Genomic DNA, 27874 nt, shown 5'->3' on the forward strand with positions numbered 1-27874 from the left:
GTCGTTACTGTAATTTTTATTTTGTCAGGTGTTGATCTCATCACGTGCGATGGTAGCCTTGGCCGGCAGTGTGCTCCATCTTGAGTAATGACAGCTGGTTGGGTGAATGGTGACTGGTTTCCTTTCATTGTGATCTCCTCAAAGTTCCATTTTTTTGGCTAATCCATACCTGCCCAAAACTTAACATCTGTGCGTGAGACGATGTATAGCATTTAACTTGTGGAAATGGTTTTTCAGCAGCTTCCCTGGAAGTAGATGTCTGGAGAAATGGATGACCATTTATCTCAATCCCTGTTCTTGAAAATTTCTAAACTGTACCAACAGCTCTACACCAGTTGGATGTAATGCAGAGTACTCTGTGTGTGTGTCTTTAATTTTTGGTTCTCACTGTTGGCTGCACTGATTTTATTTAAATTAAAATCCTTCATAGACCATATCATAGTGTATCAGGCTAAATGGCTAATTAATCAGTCACATGCCTTGAAAGTTTGTCTAAATTTTGATATTGGCTCGTTTTATTTAAATTGTGTCTTTCTTGTATAATTAGCTGCCTAATGTCAGTTGCCCACCTAGAATTGATGCTCAGGAAGCTGGGGCGTCACCTGTCATGCTTTCCTTTCTGTCACCCGAGCCCAGCACAGCTCTCTGTGCAATCAGGACCTCAGGAAGTATTTGCTGAATGAATGAATGAGTGAATGAGTGCCACCTTCTTGGGTCCTTCTTAACCTCAGTTTTGCTGCATATTCAAGCCAGTGTGACAACACAGATGATCTTGAAGTCTGCTGTTGAGGCCTGGCATCGGATTAGGTTCTTTACTCACGTCTTAGTTAACATTGGCAGCGGTCTGAGGGGCAGGTATTGTTGACCTTATTTCCCTACTGAGAAAGTCAACCACTGGCTGACTCTGAAGCCTGTGTTGCGATTTGGGAAGCCCCAGGGTTTTGCTCTTTCTGTGGCTGTGCAGTTGGAAACTCGCTGAAAGTCAACCTAGTCGTACTGTTAAACTTCACTCTTTGGGAAGTCAGCCTTGTACTTTGAAGCTTCGTCTGGAAAGAAGGTGTGTTCACTGTTCTAACTCCCTCTCCCCACACAGACACACGCCAGTAAAACCGTGGGGGTGTTTTAAAAACTGACACTTTGACCCATTTTACCCTGAGGCTGCCAGCATCTGTGCTCTAACCGTCAAGTACCTCATTTGGAAAGTTGTTCCCAGTAGTCAGGGGCCACACAGTTGTTTCCTCCACCTCCTGCCAAAATGAGCAAAGCTAAGCCCACCTCCTGGAAACTGAGAGTGGGCAGAAGTTCCCCAGACCCTCTAGCCTGCAGCTCAGCACACCTCCAGATTTGTTCCATAAGCATTTGAGTTAAGATGCATGCAGTCCTTCCAGGTGATGATGTAGTATGAAGTTATATTTCATAATTGTACTGCCCTTGCAGACTAGTGTAGATTGTAAATCAGATCCTTCACAAGGTTAGAAGAAAGTCGTTAATCAAAATTTAGCTTTGTTGAAACACAACAGTGTTACTAGAATTTGACTTGTATTTTAAAAAATAGCATATACTGTCTGGAAGGCAGATGTGCTCTTCTTTATTTTCCAGAAGTATTGATGGAAAAAATAAAGTGGTAGAAATTCTCTGGGTAGCTGCAATTAAAGTCTTAGTGATTGACTAGTGGTCGTTCATGATCCAGGGCAACCGGTGGCTGGGAAGCATCGGAGCCGGAGGAGCGGGAAGCGCCCAGCCAGATGGGTGGGCCCGCAGAGGCCTGGGAGGCCTCTCTCTGGGAGTTCAGTCTTTCAGGAGGAGTGGGGCATGGCTATACCCCTGGAGGTCTGGGTGTAAAAGTGAGATTTGTGAGCATGAGTTATTTCACTACTGCCAAACTACCCAAAGAGAAGAAGTATTGAAAAAATAAGTTCTGAATATGGAGGAGATTTGGAAGCTGTCTTGTGAGAGACCTGTCTTGATAACGTCTCTGCCACCAAGAATCCTTATTTTTTGAAACTTCTGCCTGTGTTGCTTGCACCCCTATCCCACTTTCAGGCAGCAAGTTCAGGAAGACTGGGCCAGGGGGTAGCGGTTCCATCTTGTCTTTATTTGAAACCAGACTTTCTGCTTGTTCTGGGTCTTCTGCTTGTTTCTTCCTTTCTTCATCAGTCAGAGATTCATTGATTATATTGATCTGTGTCAATCTCAGAGCTATTTGCTCTGGATACAGACATGAATGAGAGACCCTCATGGTCTTACCCCAAGGAGCTCACAGTCTAGTAAGGCGATAGACTCACAAACACATCAAAACAATATAGCTTTATGGGTGGGTTGTGTAACAGAGTGAATACCAGGCATGGAGGCATTTTATGTATTTCTTTGTATATAGTGATGTCTGTAGACAATAGAACAGAAGTACCTTCTGGCCAAGTTGGGGGGATCGTTTTAGTAGCTGTAATAAGCCTGTGGTGTGTAGTTGAACTGTAAATATTTGAACGAGGCAGCAGTGTCTTCTCTGGTGTTTCTGAGGAGACACGTGTGCACGTGACACTTACCCAAAGGCTTTTCTTCCAGAGCTCTTTGACATCTGTCTTGCCCGAGCCAAGGAGCGGTGGCGGTGCTTTAGCACGGGAGGCTCTGAAGTGGAGAATGAAGGTATACATGACGCTAACCCCGGTGGGCTCCTTTGGTCAGTTACGCGTATCATTATTTAGTACATAACAAGGAAGGTTTACTTAACTGAAGTAGTGGTTGGTGCAAATTTATAAAAGCTTCATGGGAAAGGGGATTTTTTTATTTTTATTTTTTGGCCACGCAGTGCAGCTTGCGGGATCGTAGTTCGCTGACCAGGGATTGAACCCTGGCCACAGCAGTGAAAGCGCCGAGTCCTAACCGCGGGACTGCCAGGGAATCCCCAAAAAGGGAGTTTTTAGAGCGAACAGGTTAAAGAGGAAAACTTTTATAAGAAAGATTATACGAGTTCCTTTGAGTTGTTAGTGCCCTAGCATGCTGGAGGGCTGGTCATGACCAATACCTTTTCCTTTATTCACTGCTCACGTGGTGTACAGTAGCCGGGCACCCAGGATTGCTTGAGTGTTGGTTTATAGAGGAGCATCAGAGCTACTTCCAAAGAGACAAGAACACTGCGTATTTCCTAGATTATGCTTTTAGAATTTTCTATGACACACGAGAATGGTTATGATTACTTCTGTTGGTTAAGTAGTATCTTTTTTGCTGCTCTTTTTTTAATATTGTCTATGTGGTATTGGAATTTAAAAAATATAAAGCAAGTTATTCATAATTATTTGTTAGAAATAGTACACATGAGTGATATACTGCAGTAACTCACACATATTCTACGTTCATACCAGTGATGTTCTGGATTAAATAATGATTCTTTTGGTGTTTTCTATGCCTGGAATTCATTTGTGTCTGTTCCCTGACTTGCCCTTACTTCCACTGACAGTCGTTGATAAAAGGTAATTTCAAATTAGATTTTGATTTCAGACTCTAGAAGATGTCCGATGATGGGCTAACATTAGATGGTGCTCTGAGATTTTTACTCTTAAAGCAAGAAATCCTACAAACTGTTGATCCTGTTGGTTCAAGTGGTAATTAGGCCCATGTGCTTCTGAAGAACTTCCTTCCCTTGTTTCATTCTTGTAAAAGTTCTAAGCCTCACAGTTATTCCACACGCTCACCTCTGAGAGGTGTGATGACTCTTGATCTTTTGACAGATGCTGGTTTTTCAGCAGCAGACAGAGAAGCCAGTCTGGAGCTTATTAAACTGGACATTTCCAGAACGTTCCCTAATCTCTGCATTTTCCAGCAAGTAGGTGGTGGCAGTGATTTGTTGCTCGAAGTATGTTTTGTCTAAAATTCACAGATGTCAAATTGCATGTATTTGTAATCAAGTTTGAAAAGTACTAGGGGTTTTTGTTGGGAGGGAGGGTCCTTTGTTAATACATTTAGACTTTTAAAAATAAGGGTAACTGATCCTTTCCAACAAATATTTAATATGATTTAGGAATACCCAATCTGATTCTGTCATGCCCCTGTTTCTAGCATCATGCCTTGTACACACTAGGTAACCAGTAAAGGACAGTGGAATAAATTACAACAGATCAGTGAGCGACCACCTAGAGTGAGCCAGGAGATGTAGAGTTTAGACACAGTTGGGCTTCTCAAAAGTGTGGCGTGTCCCAGGTACTCTCCTGGTAGTACACACGGCAGCCAGGAGAGGTCAGGGATGAGGCGTCAGGCATGCTGTCACTGAGGAAGTGGCTCCTGGGTTATGGTTGGACTAGGTTTGAATGACAGTCTGACCAGAGAATGGATGGGAAAGACATTCCAGGCAGAAGGAGGACCAGAATGGAAGCATCAAACAGCTTATGGTTCAGGGAATCCCCAGTTCCTTTTGGGAGAGGGAACCTCGCTAAAGGAATGAACAGAGAGGATACAGCTCAATTCCGTGGACCCTACTTACTAACTGTTGGCTGCTCTATTTGAGGTAGGAACCAGCTGCAGGGCAGTCCCTGCTCTGGAGGAAAGAGAGTGTAAGGGCAGAGCTTTGAGACACACTTGGAGTGTAGCCAGGAAGGGCCGTCACAGAACTGGGACAGGACCTGAGAGGGTGCTTGCACCCTGTGGGCACTGAGGCCCAGCCTTTCCCAGACCCAGGCCCCAGAATGTTTTCCATGGAACATCTCTTGGGGATTCGGCATCACTGACTTTGAGAGTCACCGGGTGATTATCTTGGTGCCGAAAGACGTGTTCAGAAGAGGAGGAGGAGAGCTTTAGGGATCTCTTCCGGGTGAGGTTGGGGACAAATGGCTTTTCTCTTTGCTCTGGGTTCCTTCGGGTGTGTCTCTCTCAGTCTGTGGTTCCCAAAGTTCTAGATTTCATAAATGGGCAGTATTAAAAAAAAACAAAGGGGGAGTGTAGGGAAACTATGAAATGTCCAAAACAAGTTAAGGACATTTACAATAAGGAACTGCCATCTACTAGCACCATATTTTCATCAAACAAAGGACATTTAGCACCAAAGTTAGAGGGACATAATCAGAAGGGTGGTGGAAAATCTTTTAAGTTAAGAACATTTAGCTTTAAGGAAAGTTCAGTATAGTGCTTTTGCTTTTTTCTCATTTGGCCTTAGACCAGATTTCACTTGGTGACAGTCGACACTAGTCCTCAGGTGGACATTTGATGCTACCACAGGGTCCCTCCTTGTCCCCCCTTCTCTTACCCGCTTAGCCCTGGGTGTCGTCTTTTTACCCTCCCGTTGCTGTTTGCTTTTGTCCCTCTGTGATTCGGAAGTGCCTCTTCTTGTTACACGTCAGGATGGGATGGCTGGGCCATGGCACTCTCGTGCAGCCACACGGTAGACGCGCACAGTGAGCACGTGATGTGGGTCGAGCCCGTCAGCCCCGTGTCTTCAGACACGTTAGCATCGGTGCGAGGCACACCTCTGTGCTCAGTTAGCAAAAAGAAATTCCAACACTTAAGTTTTCGGAAGAAGTTACAGGAACAGATGGAAATCTTGGAGGGATGGGAGAGCTGGAGAATGCTTAGAATAAAAAGGTAGCTATTAGGACTTAAGAATTAGAGTGTATCTCCTGCATCTGCCATGCTGAAAAATACAAAAGAAACACAGACAGTGGCCGTTAGGGCAAAGGAGGCAGAAAGGGTGGTCAGGAGTGGGGGCGTGCTGGGGGGGCAGAGCGCCGGTGGGCACGCACCGGCTCTGAAGAGCCTGGGTACCTGGCCACCTGCTGAACTTGCCAGGGAACTACAGTTACACAGCAGCAGCCAAGCTGAGGGAGTAGATCTAGCGCAGCGCTCACACCTGGCCCACCCGCTCAGCGCAGCTTTGTAGGCAGAGCTACAGATGACCTGCTCAGCTGTGGGTTGGTAGGCGGTGTTTGTCCAGTCACGCGATACGCGCCGAGCTGCTAAATAATGCTTGGCAACGAGTTCTGCTTGGAAACAGCAGGCGTGCCTGGTGGCGGCGACATCCATCACCCAAGCACTAACACGGCTGACGCGTGTCTCTGGTGTGTTGGTCCCTGTAGGGTGGCCCGTACCACGACATGTTGCACAGCATTTTGGGCGCTTACACTTGTTACCGACCGGATGTGGGTTATGTAAGTGAACTTTTCCAATATTTTATAATGTTCTCCTCTAGAGAGAAAGTCACAATATTGCCCGGCGCATCGTAGCTGCGGATGTTGGGTTGAATGCCATTTTTTGTTGGGTATGGAAAGTCTCACGGTAAATGACCTGCCTCAGTTTCCTCGTAGAGAAATGGAGCTGACGTGGCCGCTCTGTGGCATTGACTACGTTTTAACTGGGTTCGATTTTCATTTTTTGCATGTGATTTTTTTTTCTCAGCGTTAAATCAGAAAAGCTTTTAGCAGTAACAGTTTCTAAAACTATGCTGCTGACGTTGCTGTGGCTTAGCAGACGTGTGCATGCATGGCTTTAGATAGAGCGACGTGTTCGCTCAGACGTACATTTCTGCGGCACCAGGAAGCTGTACATTCTGCAGGGCAGCGTGTCAGATGCGGGGTGGGGGGGGGCGGTTATGGTTTCCCACGTGTTAGGGGTGGGACTGAAGGAGCGCACACAGGCGGCTGGCGCGCGAGGGCGCTGGTTCCGAGTCAGGGCACGTCGGGATCCACGAGGCTGTCGGTCCAGCCTCCGGTGGGTGGCGATGGGTGGGCGCAGTGTGGGACCTTCCAGCGTGAGGGTGCTTGGGTTCCTCTTTCAATAAGATGGAAGAGCTGCTCTGACCGTGGTGGCTGCCGTTCGTTTAACGCCCCTTTCTCTTCTCCTCTCAGGTTCAGGGCATGTCCTTCATAGCGGCCGTGTTGATCTTGAACTTAGATACTGCAGATGCCTTCATTGCTTTTTCTAATCTTTTGAATAAACCCTGTCAAATGGCATTTTTCCGAGTGGACCACGGCCTTGTAAGTATCCCCTGTGTGTGTTGTGCCCTGGGTGCTGTGTCCTCACACAGCAAGCGTTGTTGCCTAATCATTCTCTTCGGCGGGAAAAAGAATGCATTCTCCCTCCACTAAGATACTTAGAATAGGCCGCCCTAGGTAACATGGCGGCTCATTTGGGGCATTGTGTTGGACTTTTAAAAACACGTGGTCAGTAGCCATACGGATGAATTTCTTAGTACCTTCTTTCAGAAAGTATTTCTGAAAATACATTCTTCAAGTGAGGGAGGAGGGAGACTCCTGCACAAACGTACACACTTTGTGTCCAAGCAGAAGCTCAGGCGCAGGCCCCGCGTTAGGGTCTGTCAAATAGCCCGTCGCACAGTGGGGCCCTGTGGCTGCCCGCTGCCACGCGGGGCGCTGCTTCACGCGGTGGGCTGGTACGCAGGAGGGCAGATGGGATCGAGACCAGCGTCTCCATGGGCGGCGGCGTGTTCAGGAAGGAGTTGGCAGTCCTTGCCCTGGGGAGGCCCCACCTGCTCCTGGCGCGGTGAGGAAGCGAGGCTCAGGAGTGACGGGGTTCCTTCGAGGCGCATAGCTGGTCCGCGACCAGCCGGCCTCGGAACCCCTTCTGCTTCCCGTAGCCCAGACGAGGAGTCACCCGTTCAACAGACCATCAGCTTTTTAGTTAACGTTGTCTTGATTTGCTGATCATTTGTTGATAGTTCACTGATAATTAATTTATCGTCGGTACTTTAGGACCAAAGCGATCTAACAGTTTAGATCAGCTAGGCAGTTTTTCTCCTTAATACCTTAAGGACTCCTGAGTATTTCTTGCTCAGGCCGTACATACATTTTTTTTTTTAAGAAAGTGTTTTAAAGCTGCTGCTGAATGCTGGCTGTGAAGGGAAATGTAAATCGGCAGAGTCCTTCTAGAAGACAGTTTGGTGTTAGATGTCAGTAGCAGTAAATGGCGTTGGTATATAATTCTGCTCGTAAGAATCGGTTCTAAGAAAGTTCAAGTGTGGGCAAGGCACTTTGCACAAAGGTGGTTATTACACGGTTGTTTGTAATTATTCAATAAAATTTAAAATTATTTTTCATTGTAAAAAATGAAAACATTTAAAAATGGGGATTTAAGGGAATGCAGAATGGTTCCTTAAAATCTGGAAATATATCCAGCGCAGTACTGATTGCAAAGAATTGTATTGGAGAAATATTTAAGATAAAATGCTAATTTTTTCAAAAGCATGTAAAACAGAACGTATTCCATAATAGCTACCATATTTAACGATAAAAGGAAATATACCACAATAGTAACAGTGTTTATGGATGATCTTTATTCATTTCTGTACTTCATAAGTTTTCCACAGTTAGCATTTTACAGATACTACTTTCATAGTCAGGAAAAAACTCTTCATATATAATAAAATGATTTACATCTAAATACCTTCTCATTTTGAAGATAAGACCCCAGCTTCCTCTTTGGAAACACATGATAAAAACTGTACTTAAACACTTTAGCTTGTATTATTAAGGAAAAAATCATAGAATCATAACGTTGAGTGGGGCCTGCATTTCCAGCAGGGTTTCTCTGCAGCAGCGCTGTGGACGTTTGGGGCCGGATAGCCGCGGTGGGAGCTGTCCTGTGCATCGGAGGCTGTTTAGCAGAATCCTTGGCCTCTACCCACCAGATGCAGTAGCACCCCTGCTCCAGATGGAGCAACCAGAAATGTCCCGAGGCACAGCCAGACGTCCTCCGGGAGGCACACTCCCCCCAGTTGGGAACCCCCGGTTTAGCGTACACGCCTTCGTTAGGATGTGCAGACAACATCCGGGAGTTGCCATCTGCCCACGTGCATCCAGCCTCTCAGACTCGTATGGCTCCCACCCTCTTGTAGCTGTTCTTTCTGTTTCAGCACCGCACCGCTGCTCTGTGCATTTCGTTTCCCTGCAAACCCTGTAAGAAGTTGAAAAGCATGTGCTCATAAAACAGGCTGTGGCCGCTTCCTTTCCCTCCAGCATTTTCTCCCTCAGTGCCTCAAAAGAGCTGCACTTTTGAGCCAGAGCGCTGTTGCCCTGCCTCAGTATCAGCATTATACACCCTCTGGAAATGCTGCGGGTCGGCAGGGAGGCAGGCGTGTTTTTTGAGATCATTTTCGACAGTTAATTCGTTCCTGGTTCTTAGAAAAGACTGAGCCCATCAGGAGTCAGCCTAGCCTAGCCTGCGGGACAGGCATGGGTTCAGGGCCCTGCCTTGCCACACGCTGGTGATGTGACCTCATTAGGCAAGCTACGTAACTGCTCTGGGTTTCAGTTATCTACAAATGCAAGAAATGATAAGATATAGTCGGTAACGTTATATGAGGTTAGAGAGTGGGCTTATTTAGAAATTGCCTGTGTAGTGCCTAGTTTCGGGTTGCCGATGAAGGTGTGTGAGAATTTACATACGAAGATGATTGTTAGATTCTAAAGGTGTTAAGTATATTGACTTTTTTGGGTAGATTGGAAACTTGTGCTGATAATGAGTTTATTAGTGTATTTCACATTATCTCCCTAGATGTTGACTTATTTTGCTGCATTTGAGGTATTCTTTGAAGAAAATTTGCCGAAATTATTTGCTCATTTCAAGAAAAACAACTTAACTCCAGACATCTACCTAATCGATTGGTAAGACTGCATTTTAATGTGTTTTCAGAGTGTTTTCTCATCTCCGTGCCCCCATTTTTCATTCCTCACTGCCAGCTTCTCTCAGGGTTCAGCTGAGCCCCGCGTCCTGCCTTACAGTCTCCCCAGCCGCCCTGAGCGTGATACGCCCTGTGTCCTCAGCCCCGTGTTGCTGGTCACCTGCTCAGCTCTGTTGCTCTCTTGAGTACTGCCTGTGGCTCTGACTGGTCCTCCTGAACTCCCTCCAGGGGAGAAGGGTGTCTTGGACTCTCAGTTTCCAAGGTGCCGTTTACCCATTCCTTCTGCGAGACGTCACTAAGCACCAGGTCTGTGCGGGCTCTCCGCTGGGATCGGAGACAGGCAGGCGCTTGCCTGTCCGGAGCGTCTGTCTAGGGGGAGAGGCTGTCCGTGCACAGCGCGGCTGCGCAGCATGGGATGAATGCTGTCTCTGGAACAGGGCGGGGACCGAGCCCTGGAGACAGGCCGAGGGGTCAGGTACACAAGGTAACACGGGAGTTTGAGCCAAGACGTGACGTGAGCATGCGGTGCTGCAGCATCATCAGGGCTGCAGCAGTTGGTGTGGTGATGTGGGAGCCTAAAGCACAGGGCAGAGAATGGCAGGCGAGAGCTCGGGAGGCCGAGTCTGGTGCATCTTGGATGCCAAGCTGAGGAGCTCGGGCAGGATTACCGGGGCCAGAGGGAGCGGTTGAAGTCCTTTGCTTGGGGTGAGGATTGAGGTGCGTTCTGTCGGAAGTGAGTTTTAGGTTAGGGGAGGCGGGGGAGCCTGGAGGCGGAGACAGACGAAGGGAGGCTGTGCTCAGCAGGGCCTGAGCTGAGGCTGCAGAAGTGGGTGGAGAGTGGTGAGGGAGAGGCGCTGGCGAGGGCAGGCTGTGGTCCCAGGGCAAGCGCTGTGGCCACGCGACCCGTGGGGCTGCTGGTGCCACCAGCTGAGATCAGAGCACGGAGGGGCCGGATGCGGCGACACGGCAGCTTTAGGGAGCCTGTCGGACATCAGAGTATACTTACAGGCTTCCAGAGAGTTCCGGGGTGGAGCGGTAGACCGGCAAGTCTTCCCACACAGTGGATGTGGTGGCCTGGGGAAAGGCTGGGATGTCACCCACGGAGGGCCAGTTGAGAAGGCTGGCGGTAGCCGGGGGAACAGAGGGGGCAGTGTCTCAGGCCCCCACCACAGGAGGAGTGTCAGCTCCAGAATCCTGCAGTCCCGCCCGACCCCCGGCCTCTCTCGTTGCTTATCTGTGGCCTGAGCGAGGGCCATGGAGCCTCTCTGAGCCTGTTTCCTCATCTGTCTACCCAGATGGTTAGCCTTTCAGGGCCTGGTAAGGTCATCACCCTACATCCCCCCACCCTGCCGTGCAGAAGGAAAGATGTACTTCGACTGAAAGGACCGTTTGGGCTCCAGCACTAATTTGCGCAGTGAATCTAAAACTGCTGGGAATGTGTAGCTGGTTTGAATTTTTCTTTTTTTTTTGGCTCACTTTTTTCAGGAGACAAAAGGCTTACTTCTAGAAGGTGAAGTCCGAATGTCATCTGAAACGAGGCTCAGTCCCTTAAATAAAGCTGATTTGTCTGCACCCATGGGAATGAGCCTTTGGGACTCTTGGCGTTTCATTGCTTCTGTTCTAAACCCTGAGACTGTTCTGACTCTGCTGAATTCTTGCTGGGAACAAGGGTTTGGAGGTCAGAGCTCGTATCTGAGGCCACAAGTGCTGGCGTCACTACAGAATAGTATAGACATCAGGCCATGAAGTGGCCACTGCTGGGGTGCTGGGCTCACCTTTCTGGCTATGCCGGGTGGGAGTGTTTGGGGCCTGCCTAAAAGGCCACCTTAATTTAACCAACAAATGATTTCTCTACACCATGAACAGTCAGCTTTTGCATAGGCTGTGCCTCTGCACCCCTGTTGGTGCACCTGTGCTGTGATTTGACTATGAACCCTGGCCTCACAGATTCCCAGGCCTGGGGCCCATGACCCCTCGGGGAGGGTGTTAGGAGAGGATCACATGGGACCAGAGTCTTCAGCTTCTACCTTATCTGTTTTAGGCCCCCAAGTTAGATTCTTAGGATTCCAGGGTAAAGGGAGGTTTGGAAAACACTGTCCTGGAATAGTGTCTTTCAAACTTTTTTCACCCTGACTTGCAAAAGGAAATAAATTTTATGTTGTGACCCGGTGTGTGGCCATGTGTGCAGCAATGTAATATATATATATATATATATATATATATATATATGACTGAGACAGGTTTTATGAAATAGTACCTAGCCTTTACTATGTGCAGAGCGCTCTGAAATTTCTTATTTTGTTTGTTCAAAAAAGAGCTGGTGCTGATCCACTCTGATGATGTCACAGTGCAAGAGATCAGTGATGGTCACGACGGGCAGTGTGCAGAGCGCTGTCCTGGAGAGTGTTTATCTGTTTTCGTTCTAGGTCGAAGATGGCTGTAATCCAGTGGGGGCAGAGGCCAAGGGGACTCACACTGATTGACTCCAGTGCTTCTCACATGATCTCATTTAACCCTTAGAACAAGCCCTTGGAGTGAATTGTAACACCTCTGTTTTACACGTGAGGAAATTGAGGCCCAGAGAGGCAGAGTGACCTGCCCAAGGTCATATGGCTAGCTGGATGGCACCGCTGGTGTTCAGGCACAAGTCACCTGCTCCAGAGCCTGTGCGCTTCCCCACAGAGTCCTCTCGTAAGGGATTTAGTTATAAGGCAGCATAACCCACGAGGTGGGTCCCAGAGCTCAGGCTCCAAAGATGCATCAGCACTCTGATGAGAGAGTGTACGGTGTGCGTCAGACACGTGGGCAGTGAACGTGGAGCAGAGCACTGGGTGTCTGAATGAAAGGGAGCTCCAAGGATTCCTCTCCTGAGACCTTTGTGATGTGATGTAGTTGGTGCCTGATGCCTCGTGAATGCTGCCCGCTGTGCTTTGATGCCTAGGCCTCTGCTGGTGTTGGCTTATTCTTGGTGAAGTGCTTGACTGCTTTCTAGAATTAGGACCAAGTAGAACATTGCCTGTATCTGCAGTCCTAGCGCAGGCTTTTAGTAACTATTTAAGTTGAATGCATTCATGATTTATTCCTTGCAGTCCACATTTATAGATGGTCTGCAGTGATTCAGGCTCTTGGTAAAAGCTCAGATCAGACACAGGGTGGGCAATGGGAAGGAGGCCCAGGGAAAGAGCAGGTGTTGCTCAGGACCTGCCCTAGAAGCTGGCATTTCAGAGACATTCATTGCTTTGTTTCATCTTCACAGCATCTGGAGCAGGTCCGTCTTAGCACAGAGGAAGCCACTGAGGCCCCTTACCCAGTGTCACCCCTGTAGTGCGCGGTCCAGATCGGTCTCTCTCCAGAGCTTTTGCTTCTTCTGCTACATCACATCACTTTCCCAAAGCCACGTCTACACCCCTGACATCAAGGCCTGAGTTGCACACGCCTGGTGGAGCTGCACTGTGTGTGTGGTCTGCAGAGGGTGCCGGTAGCTGACTCTCCGTGTCCATGTCGGAGGGCTGTGGAGCCCCTGTGGTTCGGCCGCCGAGTGTCCTGGGTGAGCTGTGTAGGTGCTCAGATTAGATGACAAAATCTCCTTTCCTGCCCCGCCGTCTGCCCACCAGAGGCCGTCTAGGGATTGTCCTTCACTCCCAGGACAGCTTCTCCACCCCCTGGATTATAACATTGTAACTTTATAGGACATTGTCTTGCCCAGTTTGAGGGTTATTCTTCCAGAATCCTCTTTTCTCTCCCCTCCACCCCAGCAGTTGATTCTTCCGTCCATCACGGCACCGACCCACTGAGAGCATCGTTGGTTTCTTGCTGCTCCGGTGACAGACTGAGCTTTGTCAGTCCCCTCTGTGTCCCTAGTGCCTGGCCCCGTGCTGGGCTCAGAGTCCTAGAGCCAAGAACGCATCTGTTCCTGAGGGGCCCTTCCTGGGTTTAAAATCCATGGAGTCCAGCCCGAGGCTCACTCGGGTGCTAGCCTCCCCACGTGAACTGGGGGCTGCCGTCTACCCAGTGTTACAGAGGCTTCACAGCTGAGACTTAGATTCACTTGCCGATGCCGCCTTCCTGGCAAGGGGTCTTGTTTAGTGTGCTTGTCGCTCTTCTTTGCTCACACAGAGACGGGAGGGTCACAACAGGGTCTTGCCCGCTGTGCTCATCTTCCTACAGAGTTTTGAGTGTTCAGGCAGAGGACTGACATGTGGTCATTTAACTTACCAAAACATTTCCCACTGCTGTCAAACGGCAGAATTATTCGGAGGCGTGAGTAGGCTTTGTAATATATAATCCTGAATTAGTAAAAGAGTCAAGCAGAACTTTCTCTATCCTGATTAATGTTTCTTGAATGACGTTTGGTGATACTTGGAGATCCTGTCATTACACTCAGTCTCTACCTTAAAGGCAGGTTCAAGGTGAAATTGCTGTCGGAAGATTTTAGTTTCCATCGCATCTTGCATACATTTCACCATTAGCTTTTATTTATTTTATTTTTAAATTAATTTATTCATTTTATTTTTGTCTGCGTTGGGTCTTCGTTGTTGCGCGCGGGCTTTCTCTAGTTGCCGCGAGCGGGGGCTACTCTTTGTTGCAGTGCGCGGGCTTCTCATTGCGGTGGCTTCTCTTGTTGCGGAGCACGGGCTCTAGGCGTGTGGGCTTCAGTAGTTGTGGCTCACGGGCTCAGTAGTTGTGGCTCACGGGCTCAGTAGTTGTGGCTCACGGGCTCTAGAGCGCAGGCTCAGTAGTTGTGGTGCACGGGTTTAGTTGCTCCGCGACATGTGGGGTCTTCCCGGACCAGGGCTCGAACCCGTGTCCCCTGCATTGGCAGGTGGATTCCCAACCACTGCGCCACCAGGGAAGCCCCTCACCATTAGCTTCTAACCTCCGGGTCTGCCTGAGAACTCCTCCAGGGTGGGGTTGTCTCGCTGAGCTCCCGGCATCCGGAGCAGCATCTGGCCCACGCGGGGGCCTCCTCAGCGCGTGTGGAGGGCTGGAGGGGGGTTCCAAGCCCGCAGGTGGGAAAGCTGCTCGCAGGAAGGGCCCGCACGGCCTGTGGTCACCAGTGCACCGCAGCCTGGCTGGGATGGAGCCTAGGTGCTAATGCAGGGGTCACATTGTTTACCTACTGCTTGGTGCTGGCACCTAAGGTGAGAACACCTTTGGCCTCAAGTTAGAGGGTGCTCTGGGGGCTCAGAGGTGGATCCGGCTGATGGCTTCCAGGACTGGGGCAGGGGTTGGGCTTATTAATTAAGTTTGAACCGACACACATACAACTGCCTTCAATTTTTTAATGAATGCATCTCTGCGGTGGGTGTTTAATGTTGTTTTATTTAATCCTCACAAAATCTAAGGAGGCTAGGTAGTTATCTAGCAGCGTCTTCCCTGCTTGTCTGAGTTTCTAGAGCGCTGGGAGCACCATGCTGGGGTTGGGAGTGGGGTTCAGGGCCACTTCCAAAGCCAGCTCTGGGGACAAAGGCTCATCCTTAGGAACTTGGTCAGGGTGGGAAAACTTGGGCACAGCTGGAAATCGGTGATGTCAGGCCCTGAAGGTCCACGTCTCTGATGGTGGCTTCTCCATGAGGGAGACTGCTAGGTGACCTTTGGTCTTTTACCTCAGGCTAAGTCTGTGTTCCTACAGCCTCCCTTTATTTGTGGTTTCTTCCCCTGTAAAATGGAGACGATTGTTGTACTTCCTCAAGGAATAACCTGGGTAATCCAGGTAGGAGCTTGTAAAGCAGCGCCCAGCCCCGGGAAGTGTGTGCTTCCTGGCGGCTCTGTTTTACTCGCAGCCAGGGCCTGTGAGGAGCAGACCCGGGTGGGTGTCCGTTCTCCCACCACTGGTTTCTGAGAAGGAGCTTCGCCTCCGCGCCCGGCTTGGGAAGTGGTGGACTCCCTCCCCGTCTCCCTTCCCTGACCGTGCCCCCTGTTTGCAGGCAAGCAGTTAGATCAGGCTTCGCCAGATAAGAATGTTTTCTGGAAATTGTGAAGGCTTGACAGGGCAGAAACTGTTCCTCTTACATTAAGGGGGAAATAGATACCCACCCTTTGTGTTTGTTGTCTTTTATGAGCCTATAGCCACTTCATCAGTTTAGCAATATGAAGAGACCTTTTTTTGCATTAGTTGAATCGGTACCTGAAACTATCATCTTTGATATACAGTGCAGTAATATGCAGTGGTCCAGGGGAGAAAAGCAAACATGTCTTGGGGGGGAAAAATCCTCGAATTCTCTCTTCCTCCATGGGAGAAGAACACCAGCAGTCCCGGGAAGGCCCGTGGGGCTTTCACCGTCCGCCCCTGTTTCTTCCACACGCATCCTGGCTGGAGCAGGATGAAGCCCAGAGTACACCTTGCAGGACTGCAGGCAGGGCGGGCCCTGTGCACACAGCAGCCCTCGTGTTCCTGGGCTGTGGGCTGTGGGCTGGTGCGGCTCACCTCAGCCCCACGGGAGCTGAGTGGCTCTTCACCCGCACGAATGGAGTCTGATTAACCACTCTTCTGAGAGGAAACCAGGAGGGCATTGTTTCAGTGTCCTATTCACAGCTGGTTTTGAGTCTAAATGTGGTTTAGAATACAGTCAAGCATTTGAAAGCTGCTGGTAATGAATGGTTTTCCAGTGAAAGGGGAGATGGGAGGAGAGGGAGGGAGCCTGAGGACGCTGGAGCACATCCGAGCGGCCCTGCTTGAAGGGGAGGGGGCAGGAGAACAACCTCGCTGCTCAGAGGCTGGCCGTCCGGGAGGCAGTGACCCTGGACTCTTGGTGTCGAGCAGGAGGTGGCCCGGGCTGGATCCCAGGGGGGCCGGCAGCTGACTGCTGGGAGGCCTGCCAGAGCCTGTGAGGCTCAGAGCACGGAAGGTGGCTGGGGTGGGAGGTCCATCCCCATTCGATGAATGTTATGAAAGGGATGTATGAGGTGCAGTGTGAACATCTAACGGGAGAGACCCAGCCTAGCCCAGGGGCCAGGAAACGGCCTTCCCAGAGAGGGTCATCTAGGCTGAGCTGTGGATGAGTAGACATTTGCCAGGGGAAAATTTTTAAATGTTTTTCTTTGAAAGGCACATTTTATTTAAGATACAGTAACATTCAAGGCCTTAAGAATTCCATTTCAGTACCTAAAAAATAGTAAATGATAGTGTATGGCACAGTTCATACTTTTCTGCATGAAGTATGTGCTTGGTGATCAGTTCTCAGTCTTATTTGACTTTTCAGCAGCATTTGACATTCTTCACTCTCTGATTCTAGAATACTTCCTTTATCTGATACCATCTATACACAAACTGTCGCCAGCCCAGAGCCCTCTGAACTCCAGATGAATTCATCTATCCGCTTGGATGTCTGGCTTACCAACTTAACGTGCCTCAAACTCAACTCCTGACCTTCCTGTCCAAACCAGCGATCCCACATCTCCTTAAACGAGAACTCCATCCTTTGAATTGCATCTTAGACCCCTTCATTGCATTTCTCGTGAGACACGTCCATCACAGAGTCTGTCCACAGTCTCTGTGCTTCAGGCCGCCTCCACTGCTGCCGTGCTGTGCTGACCTGCCTGATTGTTTCAGTGGTCGCCCAGTGAAGCCTGCGTTCCCCTGCAGGCGCTTCCCAGCACAGGGGACAGGCCCCTCCCCTGGTCAGATGCTCCACTCATAGAATGAGACCTGCAGGCCTTGTAACAGCCTGTAAGGTCCTGTGTGCTGGGCCCCTGGGCCCCACGGGCATCCTCGTGTTCTCCCCTTGGCTGTTTTTGGCTTCAGCCCAGCGGCCTCCTTGCTCTTCTTTGCATGTGCTGGGTTTACTCCTGCCTCAGAGCTCGTGAACTCACGCTTCCTCTGTCTGGATACTTCCCTGACCCTTTCTCCTGCCTTGCCGCTTCCTCTTCGGGGCTTTATGGAAGTGTCACTTTTCAGTGATGCACTCTCCTTGACCGTCCTGTTTACACACCCAAACTGGCAGTCCCAATCTCCCACCCCTGCTTCTATTTAAATCAACATCTGACATTCTGTGCATATCCTTTCCACCCCTGAGGGCAGGGAAACTTGTCTGTTTTGTTCAATGCTGTATAGCCTCAGCACAAAGAACAGGGACTGGCATAGAGCAGGCTTTGAAAAATATTTATGATGAATGGACTGACCTGATGAGAATCATCAGGGCTCAGATCTCAGAAGTTACCTCATGGAGTAATGGGAATGCCTAGGATGGTTGGCAGGATCGAGCAGATGGGCATCACAAGCATTAAGGGTGGCGTTCCCTTTTTTTTTTCTTTTTGGGGTGGGCTGGGCTTGGCTGTAGTTTTTATATCTTATTTATTTATTTATTTGGCTGTGTTGGGTCTTCGTTGCTGCGTGTGGGCTTTCTCTAGTTGTGGCGAGCAAGGGCTACTCTTTGTTGCGGTGCGTGGGCTTCTCATTGTGGTGGCTTCTCTTGTTGCAGAGCATGGGCTTTAGGTGCGTGGGCTTCAGTAGTTGTGGCTCACGGGCTCTAGAGCACAGTCTCAGTAGTTGTGGCACACGGGCTTCGTTGCTCCGCGGCATGTGGGATCTTCCCGGACCAGGGCTCGAACCCGTGTCCCCTGCATTGGCAGGCAGATTGTTAACCACTGTGCCACCATGAAAGTCCAGTTTTTATATCTTAAGTTCATCCTAAGTTCAGGGTGAGTTTTTTGAACTTTGAACCGTTGACTTACCACAAATGCTACCTGCAAATAATCTGTATTTGCCAACTCAGTAAAGCAAATGGTTGATAACAGCTTGATTGGTAAATTCTTGTGAATTTTTAAAAAAATGTAAATTGAAGATGATTAAATTAATCATACTTCTGAGTTCATGGTAAACTAGTGTCACTATCTAACGCAAGGCTCCTCTTGTTTGTCTGTAGTTATTCCTTTTTATCCCATCCCCATTCCATTCCCTATAGACATACTTCTAATGTGTTTAATATGTATCATTTTTGGTATACATTTTTTTAAAATGTAATAATAACACTTGTATAGAACTTACTGTGTCCCAGATGAATGTGGCATTCTTCATCATTTGTATGTTCGCTTAATTTTATAAAGTTCAAAATATATCTGAAGTAGTTTATGAAGACCCACACACAAATCTGAACTTGAGAATATTATGTTTGAGAAATTTCTTTTGTCGTTTTTCTCCCTCTTTGCCTATAGCCACTCAATTTTCCCATCTTTTTTTGCTTAAGACTCTGCTTTTAAGATGTAAAGGTTTGATTTCCACTGCTGAATTGGCAGGTAAGTAGTACTGGGGATTAGGTCAGTTCTTTTTCATTTTTTAAAAATAAAATGTCTTCTAGATAGAATTGATAATGTTCAGACTGAGAGGCGAAACAAAGATCTTGGCTGTCCCTTGAACTGTGTTTTCTAGACTGAGTAATGAGATGGTTTTCTGTTTTTTGAGACAGTAAGACCCTCAGGCTGAAGGTTTGTTGTACCTTTTAAAGGTAGGTTGTCCTCCTCAGCATGTTGCCTGAGGGCACGTGGCCCACTGTGGACATTCAGGGCATGGGTTCAGGGTCTGGTTCTGTTACTGGTGGCGGGAGCTGGGTGATTTTTCTCTGACATCTGCCTCCCTCTTCCATCATCTGAGTTGAAATCTAAATTATTATGCCTTTCTTGAACCTTGTGAAGCACTGACGGGGGTAGCCCTGAAGGTTATCGGGGCTCAGCATGCTGTGTGAATGTTCCTTCGCAGAGCATCCTGCCAGGGGGAGAGAGGCAGAGTAGAATGCACCCTGGAGGTTGCGGCAGACAGAAAGCCCGCGCCTGTGAAACCTGTGAGCAGGACTGCCAGCATGGGGTGACATTTCTTTTTTTTTTTTTTAAAGATTTATTATTTATTTATTTATTTACTATATTTATTACTTTTGGCCCCGTCGGGTCTTAGTTGCGGCACGCGGGCTCTTGTTGAGGCGCGCAAGCTCAGTAGTTGCCGCACACGGGCTTAGCTGACCCGCAGCATGTGGGAGCTTAGTTCCCGGACCAGGGATCGAACCCGCGTCCCCTGCATTATAAGGAGGATTCTTTACCGCTGGACCACCAGCGAAGTCCCGGTGTAATGTTTCTGGTAGGATCTGTTGTAGGAGAGTGAGAGTCCTGCTGTTAAAGGCCTGGTGACATTACCTCCTGACCAAGGAGTCCAGCACCTGAGCTCAGCTGCCTTCACGGGCCCTGTGGGTCTCGAGTCAGCATGGGCACTAAGGAAATACTGAAACCTGTGGAAAAGTGATTTTGCAGGAGGGCTAGAGAACGCGCCCCCACTTGTGATGAGACCTAGTGCTGGGAAGAAGGCAGTGAGAGCCACCAACACCGGTGACGTCCTGAAGCGGACTGGGAGTTTGTGGACACACTTCCTCAGCAGAGATTGCCGGATGCTGCGCCGGATGCTGCGGATGGAGATGCAGTGGGCGGGCTCCCTACTCTTGGGCAGTGTCCGTGGGGAAGACAGGAGCAGACGGCTCGTGGGCAAAGCACAGGGGCAGAGCGGGGCCCCAAGCGGGTGGGGTCAGGAGGCACCCGGAGATGGCACCCGGGCTGCGTCTCACAACTGCGGGGAGGGCGGATTCACAGAGAATCAGCTTGGCCTGCATCTCGACCTGGACTCGCCTTGCTTTGTGACATAGGCCCAAGTCCAGGGTAGAGATGATTAGTTAGACCTGTTTGCTCACCTAAGACTGTATTTGGTAGTTTGAATTGTGATCATCACAGTTTTTTAAGGGAATACATATCTGTGTTTCACTTACGTTTTTCATCTGATGGTTTGCATTGCTAAATATAAGATCAGTTTCTTGTAACCCACTGTCAGATTTATTCGGAAAAATTTACTCTGTTCCTTTGCTGACCCCTACTGGGAGAAAAGTGTATGGTACTCTTCAGAAGTAACGGGTATTTGTGTATGCTGAATTGTGTGTGTGTGTGTGTGTGTGTGTGTGTGTGTGTGTGTATTTTTTGTGGCCACACTGCGTGGCATGTAGGATCTTAGTTCCCTGACCAGGGGTCGAACGTGTACCCCCTGCAGTGGAGGCGTGGAGTCTTAACCACTGGACCACCAGGGAAGTCCCTGAATTATACATTTCCTTTTACTGTTTTTACTCCCCACCAGACTCTAAGCTCTGTCTGCCTTATTAACCTTATATCTAGCACTTACCTCAGAGTAATAAGCACATAGTAGGTGCACGGTAAATATGTGTTGCACGTAGAAGTAATTGATGTCTAATTCAGAAACTGTACGGTGTTTGAGATTCTCTATGAAAGCTGATAAAGCTGGTTTTTTAAAAAAATTTTTATTTATTTGGTTGCGCCAGGTCTTAGTTGCGGCAGGGGGGGCCCCTTAGTTGTGGCTCAGGGGCTCCTTAGTTGCAGCATGCATGTGGGATCTAGTTCCCTGACCAGGGGTCGAACCCAGGCCCCCTGCATTGGGAGCACGGAGTCTTAACCCCTGCGCCACCAGGGAAGCTCCCTGATAATGCTGTTCTATAAAATGTTTAAAGTGACCGTCAGAGTGAATGCAGGCCTAGGGCTTCTCCTCCCTCCCAGCAGTGTAAGTATGAAAGTGACTAACTCAGGGAGCATTTTAATGAATTCGACCTGAATTCAGAGCTCTTTCTTTGTGCCATCCAGAATGTGAAAAACTCAAACTTTTTTTCCAGGATCTTTACTTTATATAGCAAATCTTTGCCCCTGGATCTGGCCTGTCGCGTATGGGATGTGTTCTGTCGTGACGGGGAGGAGTTTCTGTTCCGCACGGCCCTGGGCCTCCTGAAGCTGTTCGAGGACATCCTGACCAAGATGGACTTCATTCACATAGCCCAGTTCCTAACGCGGCTGCCCGAGGACTTGCCTGCAGAGGAACTTTTTGCTTCCATAGCTACAGTTCAGATGCAAAGTCGAAACAAGAAGTGGGCTCAGGTAAGCGGGTCTTTTGTTCTCTATTCCGTAGAGCAATGTCTCAGTAGTCTGATTCAGGAAGTGAGTTATGCGAGTGCCCTTTGAGGAAACAGCCCTCTCTGAAGTAGTTCTTGGGCTAGAAGTGAGGTGACCTGGGCTTGAGGCTCGGCTCTGCCACAGGGGGGTCTTGGGCAGGCGTTTCCTCTCTGGGTCTCTGCCAGAAGAAGGGGCTGGAGAATAAAAGCCTTCCCACCCATTCTGCAGTGGCACTGGGAGGTCAGAACTTCTGGTTTGCCGTCACAGTACTCTCTCCGTGTTAGATAGTATTTTGTAAAACAAGCCTTCCCCCCTTTTTTTAAATGTCAGTGACAGAAAACAAAGGGAACAAACTTGTCCCCATCTCACCGATAAACAAAGGAGGCCCAAAGAGGTGAACTGTGTGTTCTCAGCAGTTGCAGAGGCGGAGGAGGGTGGGGGGAGGAGGGGGAGGGAGGGGGGAGAGGGGGAGGGCGGGAGGAGGAGGAGGAGGGTGGGGAGGGCGGGAGGAGGGCTCCCCTGGGTGTGGGGATATGTCGCTCCGGCTCCAGCAGCTGTTAGCGGAGCAGCTGAGCTGATAGCTCGGGAGTGCGTCCACCCTGGCCTGCTGCTTCTAGGTTCCTCGCTTCTCCTCTGGACATCCCTCTTAGGTTTCGTCCCCTGTGGGATTGGCTGGAGTTGTCTGGTTCTAGTCTTGATCATTCTGAAAGGGAAAAAATAAAACCCTGGTTCCTGACCCTGCGCATGCTCAGTTTGCCTGAGCCTCAGGTCCTAGGGGAGGCTTGTACTTGCTCAAGTGTGCCATGCAATGCTTGTTTCTGATTAATCTTTCTTATTAGTAGAAGATTTAAAGTACATTGAAAAACAGAATAAAACAGAATAACGAACCCCCATGTGCCTGTCAAATATCCAGTCAGTTTCTGATTTCTGTTTTCAGATGTCAGCAGTAGCTTTATAGTTTGCTTAAATCAAGATCCAAATAAGGTCTACACATTGCAGTTGGTTGAAAGGTCTTTTAAGTCTTTTTTTTAATGTATAGGCTACCCATCTTTCCACTTCTCCCTTCCCCCTTTATTCATTGAAGAAACGAGGTCATTTGTCCAATAGCAGTTCCCACCATCTGGATTTTGCTGGTTCTATCCCTGTGGTGTTTTAAAAATTTATTCATTCATTCATTCATTCATTCATTCATGCCTGCCACGCAGCGCAGCACGCGGGATCTTAGTTCCCCGATCAGGGATTGAACCCGTGCCCCCCGCGGTGAAAGCACAGAGTCTTAACCGCTGGACCGCCAGGGAAGTCCCTTGTGGTGGTGTTTAACGTGGTCCTTCTACTCTGTATTTCCTGTAAATTGACAGATCTGACGGTTCAGTCAGTTTTCAGGTTTGGCCAGATTACTTCATAGGTGATTAGACTCTCTTTGATCTCAGTTAGCAGCCTCTTTATTTTTATAACAGCTTTATTAATTTACATACCATAAAATTCACCTTTTTGAAAGTGTACAATTCAGTGCCTGTTTATCTGTTAACCAGAGAGAGGCTCCCATCTCACCTGGGTCCTTGGTCTGCCTCCCGGGCTGGTCCTCCCTCACCTCCGTGTCCCGTTACATGATGCTCTCTGGCTGGTGGTCTTCCTTCCTATCTGCGGCTTTTGGGAAGGAGCACAGCTGCTATAGTGGGCCCTTGGGTGATACTGTGAAATGCTCCCCTGGTTTTACAGGGCGGGGTGGGCACTATTTTGTGCTTAGTGTGACATGAGTTGCATTTCTGAAATAAATACGTTCAGCTTATAAAAAGGAATGAAGTACTGACTCATGCTACAACGTGGATGCACCTTCAAAACATTATGTTAAGTGAAAAAGCCAGACACTAAAGACCACATACTATGTGGTTCCACTCTTACGCAATTTCAGAAAGGGAAATCTGTAGAGACAGGAAGTAGATTAGTGGTTGCCAAGGGAATGGGCGAGGTGGGGGGCAGGGCTGTGATAGCTGGAGGATGGGGTGATGAAAATGTTCTAAAATTGACTGTGGCGAGGGTTGCACATATCTACGAAGATACTAAAAGCCACTGAATTGTGCACTTTAAATGGGTGAATTGTATGGTATGTGAATTGTATCTCAGTAAAGCCGTTAAAACAACTCAGCTCATGTGTGAGCAGGACTGGCTATATAATTATCAGGGATCTGGCGAGAGGGAAGAAGAGCCTTTCTCTGATTAAGAAATAAATGGGCAACGCAGAATGAAAATATGGGGCTACATCTTGAAATCCTTAATTAGTATTAGTATTTTTCTGTAAGATTATGGAAAAACCTGAACGAACTTTTTGGCCATCCCAGTATTTCACTGGTCCTTCCCTCTATCCCCACCCTCACCGGCATACCCATAGAGACACGCAAAGAGAGAAGGACTGAATCCAGATCTGTCATTTTGCTCCTTGCATTTTAGGTGAAAATTATTGGTTAAAACCAGGTCATAGGTTATTAAATAGTAGGACACTCTCTAGTAGTGGGACAGTAATAGGAGTTGGCCTGATGGTAGGCATCAGTGAGTTTATTTAGTTCCAGGGCCCATGGGAATTGTGGTTTATGCACGTTTCTCTTAAATACTGTGCTTAAGGTTAAGATCCTGGTGAGTGTTACAAAACAGTTCAATGTTTGTGTTTGGTTGAAAGTGTCATTTGCTTAGAGGTAGAGAGGGGGACTTTTCTCTACCCTTGGCCCTTCTGTGCAATTTATCTGAAACGCACATAAAATGTTTCTGCTTTACCCCTTGTACTTTGTAATTCAATTAAAGTGGCATAGCCTGGCCCAAGTAGTTCAGCACAGGTGCTACAGAGAGTCCCGTGGTTTTGAAGTCAGACAGATCTGGGTTTGCGTCCATATGCGCTGTTTGGCTTTTAGCGGGTCACTTGTATGAGTGTCTCTTGTTCAGGTGACATACAGTGTTGTGTGGATTAAACAGCTGCTACGCTGGAGGTGCCTGGTGAGCGCCCTGCTTGGCTAGAGTGGGCATGCGATAAATGGGGCCTATTGTTACGTCACGGCTGTTATTAAGCAATCAGAGTGGAATGTAATGTTTTTAAAAAACAAAGGTGTTAACTAAGAGCCGAGCACCGAGATGGAGGAGCTAAGTTGCCTTGGGAACTCTCAGGAAGGCGTGCGAGGAGCTGATGTCTCTGAGGCCTTAGAAGGATGCATCGTTTGCTGGTGGAGAGAGAGGGGCAGGGCAGCGGGGGCAGCTGCGTGTGGAGGCCCCGGAGGGCGTTGCCATTCTAGAGTGGGGCCTGCGGGGGCTGGAGCCAGACTGTGGAAGGAGCAGAGCCCTGTAGCCCTGCCTTGACATTGGTACCTGCTGGCTGGTGGGAAGCGGTTGTAGACGGTAGCCCGGCGACGGCGTGGTTGGATCTCCGTGCGGAAGGGTGGGTCTGGATGCAGGCGTGGAAGACGGACCACAGAAGTGGCAGGTGGGGAGGCAGAAGTGGCAGGTGACAGGAGGCTATCAGGACCTGTGCTCAGTGTGTATTGCAGATCACCCACCGATGTCTTCCTGTGATTCCCAGGTACTGACCGCCTTGCAGAAGGACAGCCGGGAAATGGAGAAAGGAAGCCCATCTCTCAGACACTGAGGCGGCAGGTGGACTTGCGCTCGGCACTGAAGCAGTTCTCCAAGGGGCACCTGTGTTGTTTCAGGCGGACACACTGGCAGCTCCGAAGAACAGGGGCTATTTTCATGTTTGATTCCTAATGCTGGAGTTGGCCTTAAACAAAACAAAACAAACAAAAAACTTTTAAAAGAATTAAACCAAGGCTAAGCCTTAAGAAGCTCAGTGGAATGATGGCCATGGCCAACCACTGCATATTCTGCATGGTTTAAAAATAGGGCAGTGGCTAATCCCCTCCCCTCATTTCAGCAAAAGTTAATTAAATTGTAATGCTTTTATGTCAACTACTGGAAAGTACATTACAATTTTTCATAGCCAGGGTGCATGAGAAATGTTATTTGGGAGACCTCAGAGATGTTATTGACTCGTATTTACATATTTTCGTCAGAAAGGGATTGCTGATTTAGTTACCGAGATAATCTTTCCAGGGCCGCAGGTCATGTTTTTAAAGCCCAACTACCAAAGATAACATTACAGGAAAATGGGTTCTCACAGGACAGCCGCTGACGAGTGCGCGTGGGCTCCCCGGGACACGATCTGACCTTCAGGTTGACCTTCTACCACGTTGCCTTGACAAAGTTCCAGCAGGAGGGCTGACAGTGCATGCTTAGGTTCCAGGGGGAGCCCTGCTGTCCCAGAGGCTGCGCCCACGTTTGTCGAGCGGTGGCGGCGAGTTCGAGCAGGAGGAGCCGTGCACAGAGATGCCGCGGCAGTTGAGACGGGCTTAACGCTGGTGGGAAACGGACGGTGGCGGCCTCTCTGAGCCAGAGGGGAGGCAAGAGGGTGCTCAGACCTGCGCCCTCTTGCACCCTCCTGGTTCCCGTGGAGGCCGGCGCAGCACGGCGGGGTTGGGGGCTGCTCCCTTGCTCTGCCAGCGCACTCCCCTTGTCCCCTAAACGGCAGGCGCAGTCCTGCGTGCGGTGATCCCGCCTCACGCACTTGACTTACGGACGGACGGTTGTAAGGACTGAGGAGCTAGCAGCACGCATCCAGCAGCCCACACGTCTTGTCAGGATTCCCAGTATCCGTGCCGGCAGCCTTTCCCCCGCATAGCTGGTTTTCCCCAAGTTCGTTAGCAACTTTTTCGTTCTAGCTTTTCCTTGACTAGTTTGGAGAACTTTGTATTGAGGACTTTGGTTATCCAAATTCAAAGACATGAACAGTCTTGGCACAGAAAAGTCCAAAGGACAGGCCAGTCTCCATGGAAACCAGTTCCATGCTAACGCGTTGGCATGTTGGTCTCTGGCGCGCTCAGTAGGCCAGGTTCAAGGGCACCCGCTGCCCTGCAGCCCTTCTCAGCCATCTGTCCCACCCCCAGGGAGTGCCCCCAGCTGACCTGGTTCCTGATGTCGGGAGCGCCCTCGGCTCTGAGGGTATAGCGCGCGGCAGGGAGATACGGGTTGGGGTAAAGCCTAACTACGGCATTATTTTTATAGGTTTTCTATATCTGCCATATCCGCCGATGACACTTCAGGGACAAAGCAAGGTGCCGAGCCAGTGGCCATCCTCATGCCCTCCGTCCCAGCTGTGTTCCGTGTGTCATTTTTTCCCTTGTGTTCCTGGCTGAACTCTCCAGGGAGGTTGCAGAGCGTCTTGGTACACTGTCTGCCTCAGCCTTTAAACGCTGACTTGCCTGACCTCCTGGAGGTGTTCTGTCTTCACCCAGCTCTTGGCAGCCTTCCAGACGCAGCCGTTCCCTGACTTCATGCGGCTGAGTGTAACCCAGGCTGAGCCCGGCCTGGGAAACAGGCCGCGAGCCCGGTCACGCCGTTCCTCACGGATATACTTGGTTTTATTCCATGACATGGGCTTTCTGTTCTTGAAAGATGTATATATTTTCTTACTGTACATAAAGATGTTCCTTAAGTGGTGACAGAAAGCGATGTAGCAAGGGGCATGGGCAAGTTATTGAGAATGCGTTTGTGCAACTTCATGTATAGTCAGACCCCAAGCCCTCAACATTATTGTCAGACAGTTTGACGTAAATCTCTTTGGATAGCACCATATATGCATTACATTTTTAAACAGGATTCCAGGCCAATCTGGAATACTTCCAAATCTTTAGTTCAAAGGAGGTTTTCCTGACCTGTCCAGGGACCACACGAGCTCTTGCTGGTTTGATGCGTCCACTTCAGAGGCCGGGAAGTTCTAAGGCCCAGTCTAGGGTCACTTCGCCCCTTTCCGCAGAGGGCTGCCGGACAGCACAGGGCTGTGCTTCTCTGCTTCACATTCTCGTTTAGGAAAACTGGAAGCAGAAATTGAAGTGCAGCCCCTGGAACCCTGCCCTCTCCACTTCCCGTGCCATTGATTTTCAGGATGTGAGGCTTCAGGTTTGGGACCTCTGTGCAGCTGGCACTTCGGAGTCGGATGCTGTGTCCCCACCAGTCATTGAAATCCCATCTGGAAAAACGTTCACTTTAAAGGGTACTTTTTAACTGCTCAGTTTTTGACTATTTTAAATAGTTTGCTGATAGAAAACCCCTGATAACACTTGCTACATATCATGTTTTAATTGCTTGTACAGTTAACCTTTAATTTTATTTAGTAAAGTGTATCAAACTAGGACTTTTTCAATTGTAAATATGTGGTTTTATTAAATAAAAGTCATGTAAAATTGTTACTTACGTTCACGGCAGTTTGCTTTAAAGTTGGAGTTCTCACCCTGAAGT

At 49.0% G+C, this 27874-nt stretch overlaps 1 protein-coding gene across 11 annotated transcripts in view; it reads left to right on the forward strand.

Moving 5' to 3' along the window:
• Positions 1 to 27829, forward strand: part of TBC1D14 (TBC1 domain family member 14) — a 101204-nt gene extending 73375 nt beyond the window's left edge. For 8 of the 11 annotated variants that reach the window (XM_036853748.1, XM_036853741.1, XM_036853742.1 and 5 more), the window contains 7 exons: positions 2563 to 2643; positions 3726 to 3820; positions 6060 to 6131; positions 6828 to 6956; positions 9493 to 9602; positions 21268 to 21526; positions 25104 to 27829. In XM_036853748.1, coding sequence (XP_036709643.1) covers positions 2563 to 2643; positions 3726 to 3820; positions 6060 to 6131; positions 6828 to 6956; positions 9493 to 9602; positions 21268 to 21526; positions 25104 to 25169 — 812 coding nt within the window. In that variant the 3' untranslated portion in view covers positions 25170 to 27829. Of the gene's footprint in view, positions 1 to 2562; positions 2644 to 3725; positions 3821 to 6059; positions 6132 to 6827; positions 6957 to 9492; positions 9603 to 16854; positions 17905 to 21267; positions 21527 to 25103 lie in introns of those variants that run through there. The other 3 variants (XM_036853744.1, XM_036853745.1, XM_036853747.1) reach the window with 3 other exon arrangements.
• Positions 27830 to 27874: the final 45 nt, after the last annotated feature.

The sequence above is a fragment of the Balaenoptera musculus genome, chromosome 5 (assembly GCF_009873245.2).
Source record: "Balaenoptera musculus isolate JJ_BM4_2016_0621 chromosome 5, mBalMus1.pri.v3, whole genome shotgun sequence".
Classification (NCBI taxonomy): Eukaryota; Metazoa; Chordata; class Mammalia; order Artiodactyla; family Balaenopteridae; genus Balaenoptera; species Balaenoptera musculus.